A 14,613-nucleotide genomic window follows, 5' to 3' on the forward strand; every position below is an offset into this window, starting at 1 on the left:
TATCTATAATCTGGTTTGTTAGCTTTATTTACAATCTGAATTCAAGTTCTCTGTAAAGTGAAGCATTAATTTCTGTAGATCTCAGGAGTCTAGAAGCAAAACAAGACAGATGGTTAGTTTGACTGATTTGCTTTGAAGTCCATAAATCTAAATAACTATAAAGAACAAAAGAAGTGGAGCATGAACAAGATAAGCACATCTTGACATGCTACAGTCTGAATGATTTATCAGGATAGATACAGTGCCTTGCAAAAATAATCAGACCACTGACCAATGCTGTCATATTACTGAATTACAAATGGTACATTGTAATTTCTTTCTGTATAATATTTTATTTTGAAACATTGAAATTCAAAATCAGTTATTGTAAGGTGACATTGGTTTTATGTTGGAAATCTTTGTAAGAAACATAAACTGAAACATGTTGCTTGCATAAGTATTCAACCCCCACACCTTAATATTTGGTAGAGCCACCTTTCGCTGCAATAACAGCTTTAAGTCTTTTGGGGTAGGTATGTACTAGCTTTGCACACAGTGTTGGAGGGATTTTGGCCCATTCTTCTTGGCAGATTCGCTCCAGGTTATTCACGCTGGTTGGATGTTGTTTGTGGCCTGCAATTTTCAAAGAGAGCCACAGATTCTCAATGGGATTGAGATCAGGACTTTGACTGGGCCACTGTAGGACATTCACCTTTTTGTTCTTGAGCCACTCCAATGTTGCTTTGGCCTTGTGCTTGGGATCATTGTCCTGCTGAAAAGTGAATTTCCTCCCAAGCCTCAGTTTTTTAGTGGACTGAAGCAGGTCCTCTTGCATTATTTCCCTGTATTTTGCTCCATCCATTCTTCCTTCAGTTTTAACAAGATGCCCAGTTCCTGCTTTTGAGAAGCATGCTGCCACCACGATACTTCACTGTAGGAATGGTGTGTCTTGGGACATGGGCAGCGTTAGGTTTGCGCCACACACAGCGCTTTGAGGTTTGGCCGAAAAGCTCTATCTTGGTCTCATCTGACCACAAAACCTTTTCCCACATCACAGCTGGGGCACTCGCATGCTTTCTGGGAAACTCCAGATGTGTTTTCAGATGGTACTGTTTGAGTAACAGCTTCTTTCTGGCCATCCTCCCATACAGGCTAGTGGTATGCAGAGCTCTTGATATGGTTGACTGGTGCACCATTACTCCACTCCAAGCCACTGGACTCTGTAGCTCCTTCAGAGTGATTGTTGGCCTCTCTGTGGCTTCTCTCACAAGCCTCGTTTGAGCATTGAGTTTTGAGGGACAGCCTTTTCTTGGCAGTGCCTGGGTGGTGTGATGCAACTTCCACTTCCTGATTATTGATCCACTGGGATATCCAAACACTTGGATATTATTTTGTAATGTATTACATTGTCTCTCACTTGTGTAGATTGCTCTTTGGTCTTCATTTTCCTTCAGATCCACAGCCTGACCAATAATCCTTCAACAGTGGGGGTTTTATCCTGACAATGTGACAGCAACTTTAATGGTTCACAGGTGAAGGCCAATGGTAAGGTAATTGTGTCCTCGACAGGGCAATTTCTTTCATCTACGTACACTGGGAGCTTTCACAGCACAGGGGTTGAATACTTATGCAAGCAACATGTTTCAGTTTTTTATGTTTCTTACAAACATTTCCCAACATAAAACCAATGTCACCTTACAATAATTGATTTTGAGTTTCAGTGTTTCAAAATAAAATATCATATAGAACGAAATTACAATGTACCATTTGTAATTCAGTAATATGACAGCATTGGTCAAGGGTCTCAATATTTTTGCAAGGTACTGCAAAATGGAGAAAATGGCTGGTATCCAATGCTGTGCATGGGGACTTGTGCGAGTTGTTACATTTAATCAGCACCATCAGTTCGTGGGGAACAGGAACCTAAAACAGACAATGGAGGAAACATAGTGAAATATAATAATAGGGAGGGCTAATGTGGGCAGGTCCAGTTACACATACCTCAAATGTTGGGAATTGGAATGAAGGGGATAAGTGACAATATGTCAGAGCTGCTTCAATATTAGAAGATGTAAAAGTGCCATCACACTTAAAACTTACTTGAAAGAACTACTAATGTCTAGTCTTCATAATCGGGAGGGATTCCCAGCTCTTCATCTGTCCACTTAAAGGGATCTGGATAAGGGAAGTGACCCTGTTAGGGGTGGGGAAGAGAGAGAATATGAACACTTTAAATTTCTACCAAGTAGGAAATGGAAAAAAATCTGGTATACAGGTGGTCAAGCTTTCTGACTTCCATGCAGACTGACAACATCTACAACAGAGTCTCAGCTAATGAGTGAAGCTATAACCCAGAAGTGCTTCATATGGTCGCCATAAGTCATGGTCGACTTGAAGGCACATAACAATAACAAAAACTTTAGGCATAACTAAAGGTTTGTATGCAACTTGTCTCCAACAGCAGCCTTTAAAAATAGTTTGGAAACCAGCTGGTCAGAGATAGGGCCACAAGATAGATATGTGGGACAGGGCATTTCAATCGTATGACACCTGTGCTTTGTCAGCTGCACTGGTCCCCAGTCAGTTTCCAGACTGAATTTCAAATACTAACCTTAACCTGTACAGCCATAATAGCTTGAAGCAACGTTACTCGAAACATCACCTTCTCCCATATATACCTGCCCAAATTTTAACATCCTCTTCAGAGGCCTTGCCCTTTGTGTCCCCAGGTGAAGCAAGGAGGGTGGCTACTAGGGAGTGAGCCTTCTCACAGGTGGCACCCCATCTATAGAATATCCTCCCCAGTGAGGCCTGAGTGACACCTTTATGATGACAAAGCCATATTCTCCTAGGACCTTTCTGTGATCTCATATCTGATTTTTTCCCTCACTGATTGTAGTGCATTTTACTTATACTCTGAATTTGATTCAGAGGTCTGCTGGAAATTCTCATGCTGCGGTTGTCAGAATTTTTAATATTTTCATTTTTATTGTTTTATCTTTGGGAGCTGTCCAGACAACTATGTTGCTGGATAGCCAACACAGTATATTAATAAGATGTTGAGAGGTAGTATGTCACCGAATATCAGTTGTTGGGGAGTAACAACGGGATACATCTTCCCTTCATGGCCTGCTTGTGAACTTCCCGCAAGAAACTGTTTGGCCACTGTGGGAAACAGGGTGCTGGACTAGATGACCCTTTGGTCCAATCCAGCAAGGCTCTACTCCTGTTCTTCAAGCTTGACAGAAGGAATTTACTCCCCAGAGAACATCTGTGATATGTGTGTTAGAAATACACAGAGCCTTGTAACAAGGATAATACAAAAATGATTTGCCACCAGTAACATAGTTTCAAGCTTTGTCAGTGTGGGTTGAACAGCATTTCTTTTTGAATTAAAGAAACAGGATTAGTAAAGGTCTAAGCCTGACAGTTAAGTACTCAGAACAGCAGCTTCAGAACTCTAAGGCCATTATCAAACTAAACTTTATCATCCCCACTGCCAGGTAGCAAGATATAAGCACTGCTTATTTTTAAATCACAACAGACAAGATTCATCTCACCAAGCACTAAGACAACCTACATTCAATACTTCTTACCCATCCCATAGAAGAAGATACCCTGATGCTACTGCTTTATAATCATTCCCAGCCCATTTAAGCTCTCACCAGAACAGCCTCAGGTTCATGCCAGAAGTGCCACAGGATCCAGAACCACATGAAGCCACTGAGAATTTCACCCTTTATCACATTGGCCCGACTTGGCTGTGGGAATGCACGATACTGAGGCTGAATATGTACATCTCCACTTGCGCTGCGGGACAAACACATATAGAAAGAAGTAAACAAGTCACAATCAGACCTGCATATATGCCATGGAAGGACAGGAATCGTGCAGAGTATGGTAATGGATGCCAAACGTGGCCCTCCAAGCCTCTCCATTTGGCTCTCAAAACTCTCCCCAGGCAGACCACAGCCTCCTTGAGTGCTTTTGGCTAATTGGAATGTGTCCTTGAACTGTGATAAAGTCTCTTGCTTATCTGGTAGAATGGAGAGATGTGTAGTGTGTGTGTGTGTGTGTGTGTGTGTGTGTATAAACCTCCAATTTTTGCATAGCTTGAATATAACCCACTGTGCAAAAGTAAGGATCACATCCACTGATCGGGTGCAACCAGCCACTGATATGCAGCCCCTAGAAGGCTGCCCACAAGGGAGTGTGGCCCCCCGGCGGAAAAAAGTGCCCAACCCCTGCTCTATGTAATGCTGTTTAGAACAGGTTGTAAGCTGCACACAGCACAGAACAACATGAAATATTTCTGTACCATTTTAGAGCATTCCACGTACATTACTGGAGTAATTCTTGCTATTGCTCTGCAAGGTAGACAAGTATTTTTTCCTATATTACTGGGGAGGGCAGGAGAGAGGGAGAAGAGATGGAGAAGAAGAATTTACTGTGCATGTCCCCCTCAGTAGAAGGTAACCATATGCACATTTCACTGGGGCAGTAAATGGTTAGTCACCTACTAAAATCCCAGCTACACCCTGATACTGGTATCCCTCTTCCTCTTTCTAAGTACGCCTGCCATCTTTTGTGTGAACAGATTACTGCTTGGTCTTCTTCAAGTTTACCCAAGCTACCCAACAGGCAGAGAACTTCAACAGGTTCCGGTCCTTCTCACACCCGCAGGGATGTTGGTTGTCCTCTCAGCCAACTCTCAGATCTCCAGTTGCTGCTCCTAAATGCCAGATCGGTACATAATAAAACCTCCCTCGTCCACGATCTGATTGTGGACGAGGCAGCCGATCTGGCATGTATAACCGAGACCTGGGTGGGTGAGCAGGGAGGAGTTAGTCTCTCCCAGCTCTGCCCACCGGGGTACTTGGTCCAGCATCATGGGAGATCTGAGGGTCGGGAAGGTGGGGTTGCTGTGGTCTATAAGAGTTCCATCTCACTCACCAAGCACCATGTCCATGCAGTTACTGGCCTGGAGTGTTTGCACCTTGTGCTGGGCCAGAGGGACAGGCTGGGAATCCTTTTGGTGTACTGCCCACCTTGCTGCCCAATGGCTTCCCTAACTGAGCTGACAGAAGTGGTCTCGGAGGTATTGCTGTGATCCCCCAGACTATTAGTACTGGGGGACGTCAACATCCACGCCGAGGCTACTTTGTCTGGGGCAGCTCAGGACTTCATGGCTTCCATGACAACCATGGGGCTGTCTCAATATGTTAGTGGTCCAACACATATGTCGGGGCATACTCTAGACCTTATCTTTGCTACTGGACATGGGGATAGTGATCTGGATGTGGGGAATCTTACATCTTTCCCTTTGTCATGGACAGATCACTGCTTGTTGAAGTTTAGACTTTCAGTAGCCTTTCCCCTCTGCAAGGGTGGGGGACCTATTAAATTGGTCCGCCCCCAGAGACTAATGAATCCTGAAGGTTTTCAAAGGGCTCTGGGGGATTTTCCGGCTGATAGGACTGGCGCTCCTGTTGAAGCCCTGGCTGATCTGTGGAATGCGGAGATGACCCGGGCTGTTGACACGATCGCTCCTGCGCGCCCTCTCCTATGTAGAGCTCATACAGCTCCTTGGTACACGCCAGAGCTGAGAGCGATGAAACAAAATAGGAGGCGGCTTGAGCGGAGATGGAGACGAACTCCCGACGGATGCAATCATGCGCTGGTTAGTGCTTTTACCAAGCTGTATGTAGGAGCAGTGAGGGCGGCGAAAAAACAACATTTTGCTGCCACTATTAAGTCATCTCTCTCCCGCCCAGCGGAGCTTTTTAGAGTTGTCTGAGAGCTACTCCATTCTGGCCTTCAGGACACAGTAGAATCATCGGTGGCCCGCTGTAATGAGTTTGCTGAGCACTTCCAGCATAAGATCTCATGCATCCGCCGGGACTTAGACTCCCAATTTATAGCGGCTGATCCTAAGGAGGTGTCCGGAGCACAGTCTTGTCATGTTTTATTGGATGAGTTCCAGTTGGTTCAGCTTGAGGACGTGGACAAGGTGCTTGGACAGGTACGTGCAACCACTTCGGTACTGGATCCTTGCCCCTCCTGGCTAATAAAAACTAGCAGGGATGGAACAGTTGGCTAGGCCAAGGAAGTGATTAACGCCTCTTTACGAGAGGGAGTGGTCCCTGGCTGTCTGAAAGAGGCAGTGGTGAGACCACTTCTGAAAAAACCTTCCTTGGACCCAGAAAATTTCAACAGCTACAGACCGGTAGCGAATGTTCCATTCCTGGGCAAGATCTTGGAACGAGTGGTTGCTGGCCAGCTCCAGGCGCTATTGGATAAAACCGATTATCTAGATCCATTTCAATCGGGTTTTAGGCCCGGTTTTGGCACTGAGATGGCCTTGGTCGCCCTGTTTGATGACCTATGTCGGGAGAGGGACAGAGGGAGTGTAACTCTGTTGATTCTCCTTGATCTCTCAGCGGCTTTTGATACCATCGACCATGGTATCCTTCCGGAGAGGCTCGCGGAGTTGGGAGTTGGAGGTACTGCTTGGCAGTGGTTCCGCTCCTACTTGGCGGGCTGTCTCCAGAAGGTAGTGCTTGGGGAACATTGTTCGACACCGTGGGCTCTCCAATGTGGGGTCCCGCAGGGGTCGGTTTTGTCTCCCATGCTTTTCAACATCTATATGAAGCCGTTGGGTGCGGTCATCAGGAGTTTTGGACTGCGTTGTCATCAGTATGCTGATGACACGCAGCTCTACTTCTCCTTTTCATCCTCTTCAGGTGAGGCTGTCGATGTGCTGAACCGTTGCCTGGCCGCGACAATGGACTGGATGAGAGCTAACAAACTGAGGCTCAATCCTGACAAGACTGAGATGCTGTTGGTGGATGGTTTCTCTGATCGGATGGTGGCTATATACCCTGTCCTGGATGGGGTTACACTCCCCCTAAAGGAGCAGGTTCGTAGTCTGGGAGTCTTCTTAGACTCTTCCCTTTCACTTGAGGCTCAAGTAGCCTCGGTGGCACGGAATGCGTTCTACCAACTTCGGTTGGTAGCCCAGCTACGGCCCTATTTGAGCAAGGAGGACCTTACATCAGTTGTACATGCTCTGGTAACCTCGCGTTTGGATTACTGCAACGCGCTCTACGTAGGGCTGCCTTTGAAGACAGTTCGGAAGCTACAGCTAGTGCAAAATGCGGCGGCCAGATTGTTAACAAGGACCAAGCGGTCCGAGCATATAACACCTGTTCTGGCTCGCCTGCACTGTCTACCAATATGCTTCCAGGCCAGATTCAAAGTGTTGGTATTAACCTATACAGCCTTATACAGCGCGGGACCACGATACCTGTCGGAACGCCTCTCCCGATACGAACCGGCCCGTACACTACGTTCTACTACGAAGGCCCTCCTCCGGGTTCCGACTCACAGAGAGGCCCGGAGGGTGATGACAAGATCTAGGGCCTTCTCAGTGGTGGCCCCCGAATTGTGGAACAGTCTCCCCGAGGAGGTGCGCTTGGCGCCGACATTGTTATCCTTTCGGCGACAAGTTAAAACCTTCCTCTTTTCCGAGGCATTTTAATTTAAGCTAACTTAATTTTAAATCTGTTGTAATTGATTTTAGATTGTTTTATTTTTATATGTCTTTGTTGTATTATACTGTGTATTTTATTGTATTTCTTGTGTTCACCGCCCAGAGAGCTATTGCTAGTCGGGCGGTATAAAGGTCTAATAAATAAATAAATAAACAGGTGATGCTTTCCCAGCATGGCTTTGCAAAGACAGAGTAAGAGTTTCCTGTTGAAGTTCTGCTATCATGCAACTTAGAGGAGGAGCCCTCCTGGAAAGTGAAAGCAATCCGACTCTCCTCCTTCCAAGTGAAAAAACGAAAAGAGAGATTCTGCGTTTGACTTGGACCCGGGAGATCTACGTTCAAAACCCTCAACTGGTTACTGTATTTTGCTTTCAAGTTATCGTCACTGTCTGCTCTTGATGTATTTCATTTCCCTCTGAAACTCACTCTTCGCTACATTTCCACCTCCCACGGGTGTAGACGTTTGCCCATTAAGGATTGCACTTCGTACATCTGATGAAATGGAGTGCAGTCCACGAAAGCATATGTTATAATAAATTTGTTACGTCTTTAAGGGGCCATAACTCAGCTGTCGTTTTTTATCCATAAAACTCACAGGGCAACCCTGGAAGTGTTGTAAGACAGTCCACCCCCCGTTCTACTCAATCAAATATTTGCATAATTAGCTCCGCCTCCTTACCGCCGGACTCCTGAGGTCGTGCCTTGACCGCTTCTGGCGCGAAGGACCCGGGCGGCAAAGCGCAACCCAGCGCTCATTCGGCCCAAAGACCCCATCATCCCGGCCGCAGCCGTCGAAGCCCTTCAGTACCCCCACAATGTCACTTTCCGCTACCGGACTGGCAGCAGCTCCCAATAACCCGCGTTCTGATTGGCTACCATCCGTCCAGCTCTCTTTGGCGCGTTCCAATTCTAGTCACGAGGTGAGGAAAAAGAAGCACAATGTAATCTTCCACTGAGATAATATTAACATTCGATACCTTCTTCTTTCCCATAGAGACAAAAAGGTATTAGCTGTCTCTCCACTTTCGCCCTACATTACCATACCTGCATTATTGCTTTCCCCTTCCGTTCGGGAGTAGAATGGATCAGCCGGGGAAGCACCAAAATGTTAGCTATGAAAGGGGTGTATGTGTGTGTGTTTCATTGGAGTTCTCTTCCACACAGCGACGAACTTAGTTTTCACTTCCGAGACATAATAGACATGGGCCTTCAGGAATTCTAATTGCTTTCATATTATTTGAGGACTTGGTAAATATAGAGAATACCTTCCCACCCACCTACCCCCTTCAGATGTTGAAGATGGATCAGTCTGTGGTCTCCGGTTGCCAGGCAACAGACTAAAACTTCAGTACGTTATAAGAGAAGACGTGGGGAGGGGGACAGGTGAGTTGTGGGAGAAGACACAGCAAAGTGCTTTGAGCGGGGTGGGGGAAGGAGAGACACCAGCAAATCCCACTGAAGGGTCTTGCTGCTCAGGCCCATAGCCAGGGCAGCCCCCTCCCAATTCTGCCCCCTCTAAAATGTTTACAAGAAATAAATAATTAAATTTATTTTAAAAAAACCAAAATCTGCCCCCCTACCTTTTTGGTACACCCCCCCCCGAACTTCTAGGCTGGCCAGGGCATGTTGCTGCTTCCAGAGGACATTGTCCCAAATGCTTAGAACAGTAATATGTTGAAGTTGGTTCCTAGTTCCCTATTTGCACAAAAGGTCAAAACACTAGAAAAGTTTCTATTTCTCTGACTCCCAAAGTAAGCTTTGGCAAACCCTGCATCATGTACCTCTATGATCAGCGGACTTCTTGCTTCTGGACCAGTAATAATTTTATCCAATTAAGACTATCATGCCTACACAACATTCATAATGTGTGATGACATCCTATGACAGTAACAAATAAGGAACTGGGAGGTGAATGCACTTTGGGCCAGCATGAATCGTATACCCATACATCCAGGAGACTATTCTCTGCAACACTGTTGAATCCCACCCAGCCCAGAGCTTCCTCGAGGATCAAGTGCATGCACACACACCAGCAATAGCCAAAATATACAGAAAATAAATAAGGAACTGGGGGTGCCCACCCCAAAAAATATGCTCTGAGGTACCACAAATTTTATACCCACCTATCTCGGAGACACAAAACATCATAAAGCTTTGGACTAAATCTTTGTTTTGTGGAGATTCCCCCCATCATGGAGACATGTGATATGGGGTACATCAAAGCTTACTTTGCAGTTCAGGAACATAAAAACTTTTCTTTGAGGGCTCAGGGACATGCAAACTTTACTTTGTTTTTTAATATTTTGAACTTTTGTGCAAATAAAGTACTGGAAACTCGTATAGCCAGCTTCAGCATTGTATCCCCAGTCCAAAGGAGCTCCTGAATTTGAACCCAGTTTCAAAGCCAGCGGCAGTTGGTGGCTCCATTTCGGTGGGGCAGTGGAATCCACTGCGGGTTTTAGTCCAAACTTTCAAGGAACTGTCTTGACTGCTCCTTGAAAGTTCAGACTAAAATGTGCAGCAATTCCACTGCCCCACTGACATGGAGCCACCAGCCACCACTGTTCAAAGCTCTATCTCTCTGCCAGACTTGGGGTAGATATCTAGGCCACCACTATTCAGAATTATTACTACTATTATATACTGCATTCTAGCCTAAAGCCCCCAAAGCAGCAAAGAGCATATTAAAACAACAAAATATACAATCAAATGCTGTAGGTCAATCAGCAAGAGAAGCAATGTAAGACAGCAAAATCACTACATAGCTAAGCCAGAGAGAAGCTTTCACAAGCTTGAGAGTTCCCAGACTGTGGTCCATAGACCACCAGTGGTCTGTGAGCTTCACTCAGGTGATCCCCAGGATGTCTGTGAAGAATGGCAGGAGCAGCAGCAGCTGCTCTGTCTGCCTGCAAGATGAGCAGGATGGATTAGAACTTGAAAGGAGTGGAGGGGATTAGGAGCCAGAAAGACAGAGCGAGAGGAAGCAAATCAATAAAAAAAGAAATAAAAGATACAATTAAAAATCCTACAGCAAAAAAATCCTACAGCAAAAAACAAAATCCTACAGCATCTGGCACAGTACATTACAGTTGCTACAATGGCAGAAAAAATCATTAAACCTTGGGCAATTTTCAAGTGGAAAAGAAGTTTGGGAACCACTGAGCTAGAAGATTAAAGGGTGTTATCAGCAACTCAATATCTCACACATTTAGGTCACACCCACACCATGCATTTAAAGCACATGGCTTCCCCCAAAGAAGTCTGGGAACTGTACTTTGCCCCTCATAGAGCTACAATTCCCAGCATCCTTAACAAACAACAGTTACCAGGCTTCTTTGGGGGAAGCCACGTGTTTTAAATGTATGGTGTGGATGTGACCTCAGGGTGTAGAAACCTGAAGAATGAGAAATACTAACAAACACACAAACCTTTAAAAGGGAAGCTTTCGCCAGTTAGAAGAATTGAGAGTGCTCTGAGTAGGAAGTCACATTACCAATAATAATACTGTTGTTATTTGTAGTGCAGAAATGTCCAAGATGTCCCATCACTGTTCTGGTACATTACCCTTATTGGATGACATCCATGAGCAGAATGTGGTCTTTGTTATTTGTGCCTTGGAAAGTAAGACCTCCAACCTGTGTATCTTGAAAGAACTTCTCATAAAGACTCTCTTTTCACTGACCAACAAACCAACAGATTCCATGTTCAGCATTGTCAGCTGTGCTGCCAGCAAGGTAATCGAAAACATAGCAGTCAAGTAGTATAGAAAAAACATGCTAATCTCACAGAGGGGTGAAGAACCTATGTCCCTCCCAGTGATGATGGATTCCAACTCCTATCAGCCCCAGCCTGCATTCCCATTGCTCAGAAATTATGGGAGTTGGAGTCCAACAACATCTGGAGGGTCACAGGTTCCCCATCTCTGTTTATGGGCAATTTGCACTCTGACTTAGAACAACGATCTGTAAGCCACATATTGGGGGAGTGGGGAGGAGTTGCTGAATGTGCAACCTTCGTAATTGTACTTCTGACTTTGTCTTAACCCTTTTGTTTCCCCTCCAGATGTTAAAATGGCAGAACAATTTGGTGAAATGTTCCCTCACCAACATCACTGAAGCGGCTGCCTGGATCAGAGCCCTTCAGAGCAGCAGTGGGGCTAGTGCATTGAGCGCTGTGGCAGCTGCACTGGAAGATCCCACTTGCCAAGCAGTGTATCTTTTCACCAGTGGGCTACCTGAGAGTGTTGTGGAGGAAATCTGTGGTTACCTTAAGGAGACAGAGCAAGAACGTCCAGTGCACATAGTGCACTTGGTAGGAAGTGGAGAAGAAAATAAACACACTTCACAAGAAATATTGGAGAAAATAGCCTTGGTATCTGATGGTTCCTTTCAAGCAATCAGCTCTGATAGGACTTCTGATGAGGTAAATGACAACTAAATAAGTCAGTGCTGTATCTGACGGCTAGTTCATACATGCATATGCACCAGATGATTTTTCATCACTTGATGAGTCATTCTTCAATTAGCCAAATGTGTGAGCTTGTCTCTATTGAAAAATGTGCATTCAGTGCTACTAAAATTCTATCTGTCGCTTTAGGTCTATGAAGACTCATTTAGACATGCAAGTCATCATTTGATATTCTAATAATCAAATGGTAGATATGCATGTGGGAATTAAGAGAATCAAATTGTTAGAAAGGACAAAAATGTCATGAAAGCCTAGGAGTGCAAGTAATCAGCATAGCCTTCAGATCCATTACTACTTTGTAATTCCATATTTCTGCAATGTTCTAGGATAATCCTGGCTGCAATGTAGGCATTTGCAATTCCAATTGTATCAGCAAGCAGCACTGCTTCCCTCTGCTGCTGGGCCATCACTCAACAACACAGTAAGTTTAAGGACCATGGATCTTTTAGGTTAATAAACTATCTTGCTATTCTTAGAATGACAATTGAATCACCAATATGTTTTGTATTTCTTTTTCAGCCATGATTTACATAAGAGCAATTCCAAAATCCATAGTAGGGCAATACTAATATTAAGCCAACCAAAATGCCACAAAATAATGAGCAAACCTTGGAGTACTCCCAAACTGTTCATCAGTCTTGTCCTTCCTGGCACATGTTACTTTCCTGTGTCCATAGATTTCCTTTGGACTCATTGAATCCAGATTCCTCTAAGGCATTTCTGAGAAGCTCAATAACAGATATCATTGACTGGTCTCCAATGATTCACAGCTTGCAGCGGGGGATCCAAGTCCTAGCCAGAAGAGAGACAGATGGGTATTACTATCTAGGTCACATTGTCCAAGAGGTGAAGGTAAGTTTATTAAACTAAAGTAGAGCTTCTCAGACTGTGGATCCTGACATGTTCCTGATTGGATTGAACAAAGAGGGCCTTTTTCTTCCTTTCACTGAGCCATGGCACACCATTCCTGTTGTGGGGCCCCTTTAAGAGATAGCCTTGCTCGCACCTTTACATAGGAACATAGGAAACTGCCTTATCCTGAGTCAGACCATTGGTCCATCTAACTCAGTGTTGTCTATACTGACTGGCAGCAGCTCTTGAGGGTTTCAAGGAGGAGACTTTCCCATCCTGGAGATGCCGGGGAATGATCTGGGACTTTCTGCATGCAAACTAGATGCTCTAACACTGAGCTTGTTCCATATGTGTCACACTTAAATTCTTTCAGTTACATGCTGCCTACTATATATAAAATTAAAAATTGTTTAAAACTTTCCTTGTCTGTTGTAGAGGGGGAAAATATGGCTTGAAAGGTGAAGTAAGATTACAAGTAGGTCCCACTTCAAAATGTTCGAGAAGCAGTTTCCTAAAAAAAAATGGCGGGGAACTAGGGTTGCCAGGTTCAATCCCTGAGACTGATCCTGTATCTTTAGGAGAAGAGAAAGTCAGCCAAGTGCAGGTGTTCTTGCAACCCTGTAATGGGCAAAACCACAAGGTGGAATTCTCTCTTTCCCCTGCGCAACTTTTAAAGATACAAAAGACCTCTTGGAGGCTGGGCCTGGCAACCAAGAGGTCTTTTGTATCTTTAAAAGTTGTGCAGGGGGAAGGGAGAATTCTACCTTGTGGTTTTTCCTATTACAGGGTTGCAAGAACACCTGCACTTGGCTGACTTTCTCTTCTCCTAAAGATACAGGATCAGTCTCAAGGATTGAACCTGGCAACCCTACGGGGAACCCCTCCCATGTCGATCATGCTTGACAATTTATCCTTTTGTCACATTTCTCAGAGGAGGGTAGAATCTCTTTGTAACTCTCCTGCAAGAACCCTTTGGGAAACTCTCAAGATGCATTAACTGCCAGGCCATACATGTTAATTGTGTGAATGCAATTAAAGTGTTTGGGTTTTGCTATATAAATAGCAACCAAGGAGAAACCTGATTGGCCTTGGGACTGTGAGGAGGGGGAAGTTTTTATTTCTGCCATGATCCTATAAAAAATGACCTCTCCAAAGCTGCATTTCAAAGGAAGCCCCCTTGGCACCAGTGGGGGTTTCTTTTTACATGCAAATAGCAGTTTGAGCGAGGCAACTTCAAAAAGCAGAGGATGCATAATCAGATAATTATTAAGTGACTCCTTACAGATTTACTGGGCAGGATTTCTGGCTTTATTTTGCAGGGTTCTCGAGAATGTGTTCTAATTAAGTTTGAAAGATCTCAGCAATCACGGAAAGGCAAGACTCAATGTCGGATGCAAGAAACACCCCTTTATGATGTAATCCATTATGAGGATGCCAGGTGGCAGCCATTAGCTCCAGGAGATGCAATCCTGGCTCCTTGGGAGAAGAAAGGTGAAAGATATGGTCCTGGCATTGTCCTTCAGGTTGTTGAGACTGGATCATCTCATTCAGGTACTTCTTGTATAAAGCACAACAATACACTCAGTACTTGATCAAACATTACAACTTTTCCATCAGGTACCGAACAATCCTATTATCTTTGCTATCAACCCAGAATATCTTTTCACAATGTTCTGCAAGTGGCTGGCAGTTTCTGTTGTGTACTTTCTCTGCTAACATATGTAACAAAGGGCCCTCTAAGGATAGGCTGTAGCTCAGTGGGT

At 44.7% G+C, this 14,613-nt stretch overlaps 2 protein-coding genes across 7 annotated transcripts in view; one reads left to right on the plus strand and one right to left on the minus strand.

Annotated features, from left to right (window-relative positions):
* NDUFB2 (NADH:ubiquinone oxidoreductase subunit B2) lies at window positions 1-8,511 on the minus strand. The gene is made up of 4 exons (XM_061638787.1): window positions 8,211-8,511; window positions 3,645-3,789; window positions 2,080-2,173; window positions 1-89 (listed from the first exon to the last, which is right to left on the minus strand). The coding sequence occupies exons 1-3, from the start codon at window positions 8,306-8,308 to the stop codon at window positions 2,099-2,101; spliced, it is 318 nt and encodes a 105-aa protein (XP_061494771.1). The 5' UTR covers window positions 8,309-8,511; the 3' UTR covers window positions 1-89; window positions 2,080-2,098.
* Window positions 8,193-14,613, plus strand: part of LOC133390345 (uncharacterized) — an 18,367-nt gene continuing 11,946 nt past the window's right edge. For 4 of the 6 annotated variants that reach the window (XM_061638785.1, XM_061638786.1, XM_061638783.1 and 1 more), the window contains exons 1-6: window positions 8,193-8,451; window positions 11,052-11,265; window positions 11,594-11,953; window positions 12,325-12,419; window positions 12,676-12,850; window positions 14,170-14,401. In XM_061638785.1, the coding sequence (XP_061494769.1) occupies window positions 11,059-11,265; window positions 11,594-11,953; window positions 12,325-12,419; window positions 12,676-12,850; window positions 14,170-14,401 (1,069 nt within the window). In that variant the 5' untranslated portion in view covers window positions 8,193-8,451; window positions 11,052-11,058. Of the gene's footprint in view, window positions 8,452-8,824; window positions 8,915-11,051; window positions 11,266-11,593; window positions 11,954-12,324; window positions 12,420-12,675; window positions 12,851-14,169; window positions 14,402-14,613 lie in introns of those variants that run through there. The other 2 variants (XM_061638781.1, XM_061638782.1) reach the window with 2 other exon arrangements.

The sequence above is a fragment of the Rhineura floridana genome, chromosome 8, assembly GCF_030035675.1.
Source record: "Rhineura floridana isolate rRhiFlo1 chromosome 8, rRhiFlo1.hap2, whole genome shotgun sequence".
Taxonomy (NCBI): domain Eukaryota; kingdom Metazoa; phylum Chordata; class Lepidosauria; order Squamata; family Rhineuridae; genus Rhineura; species Rhineura floridana.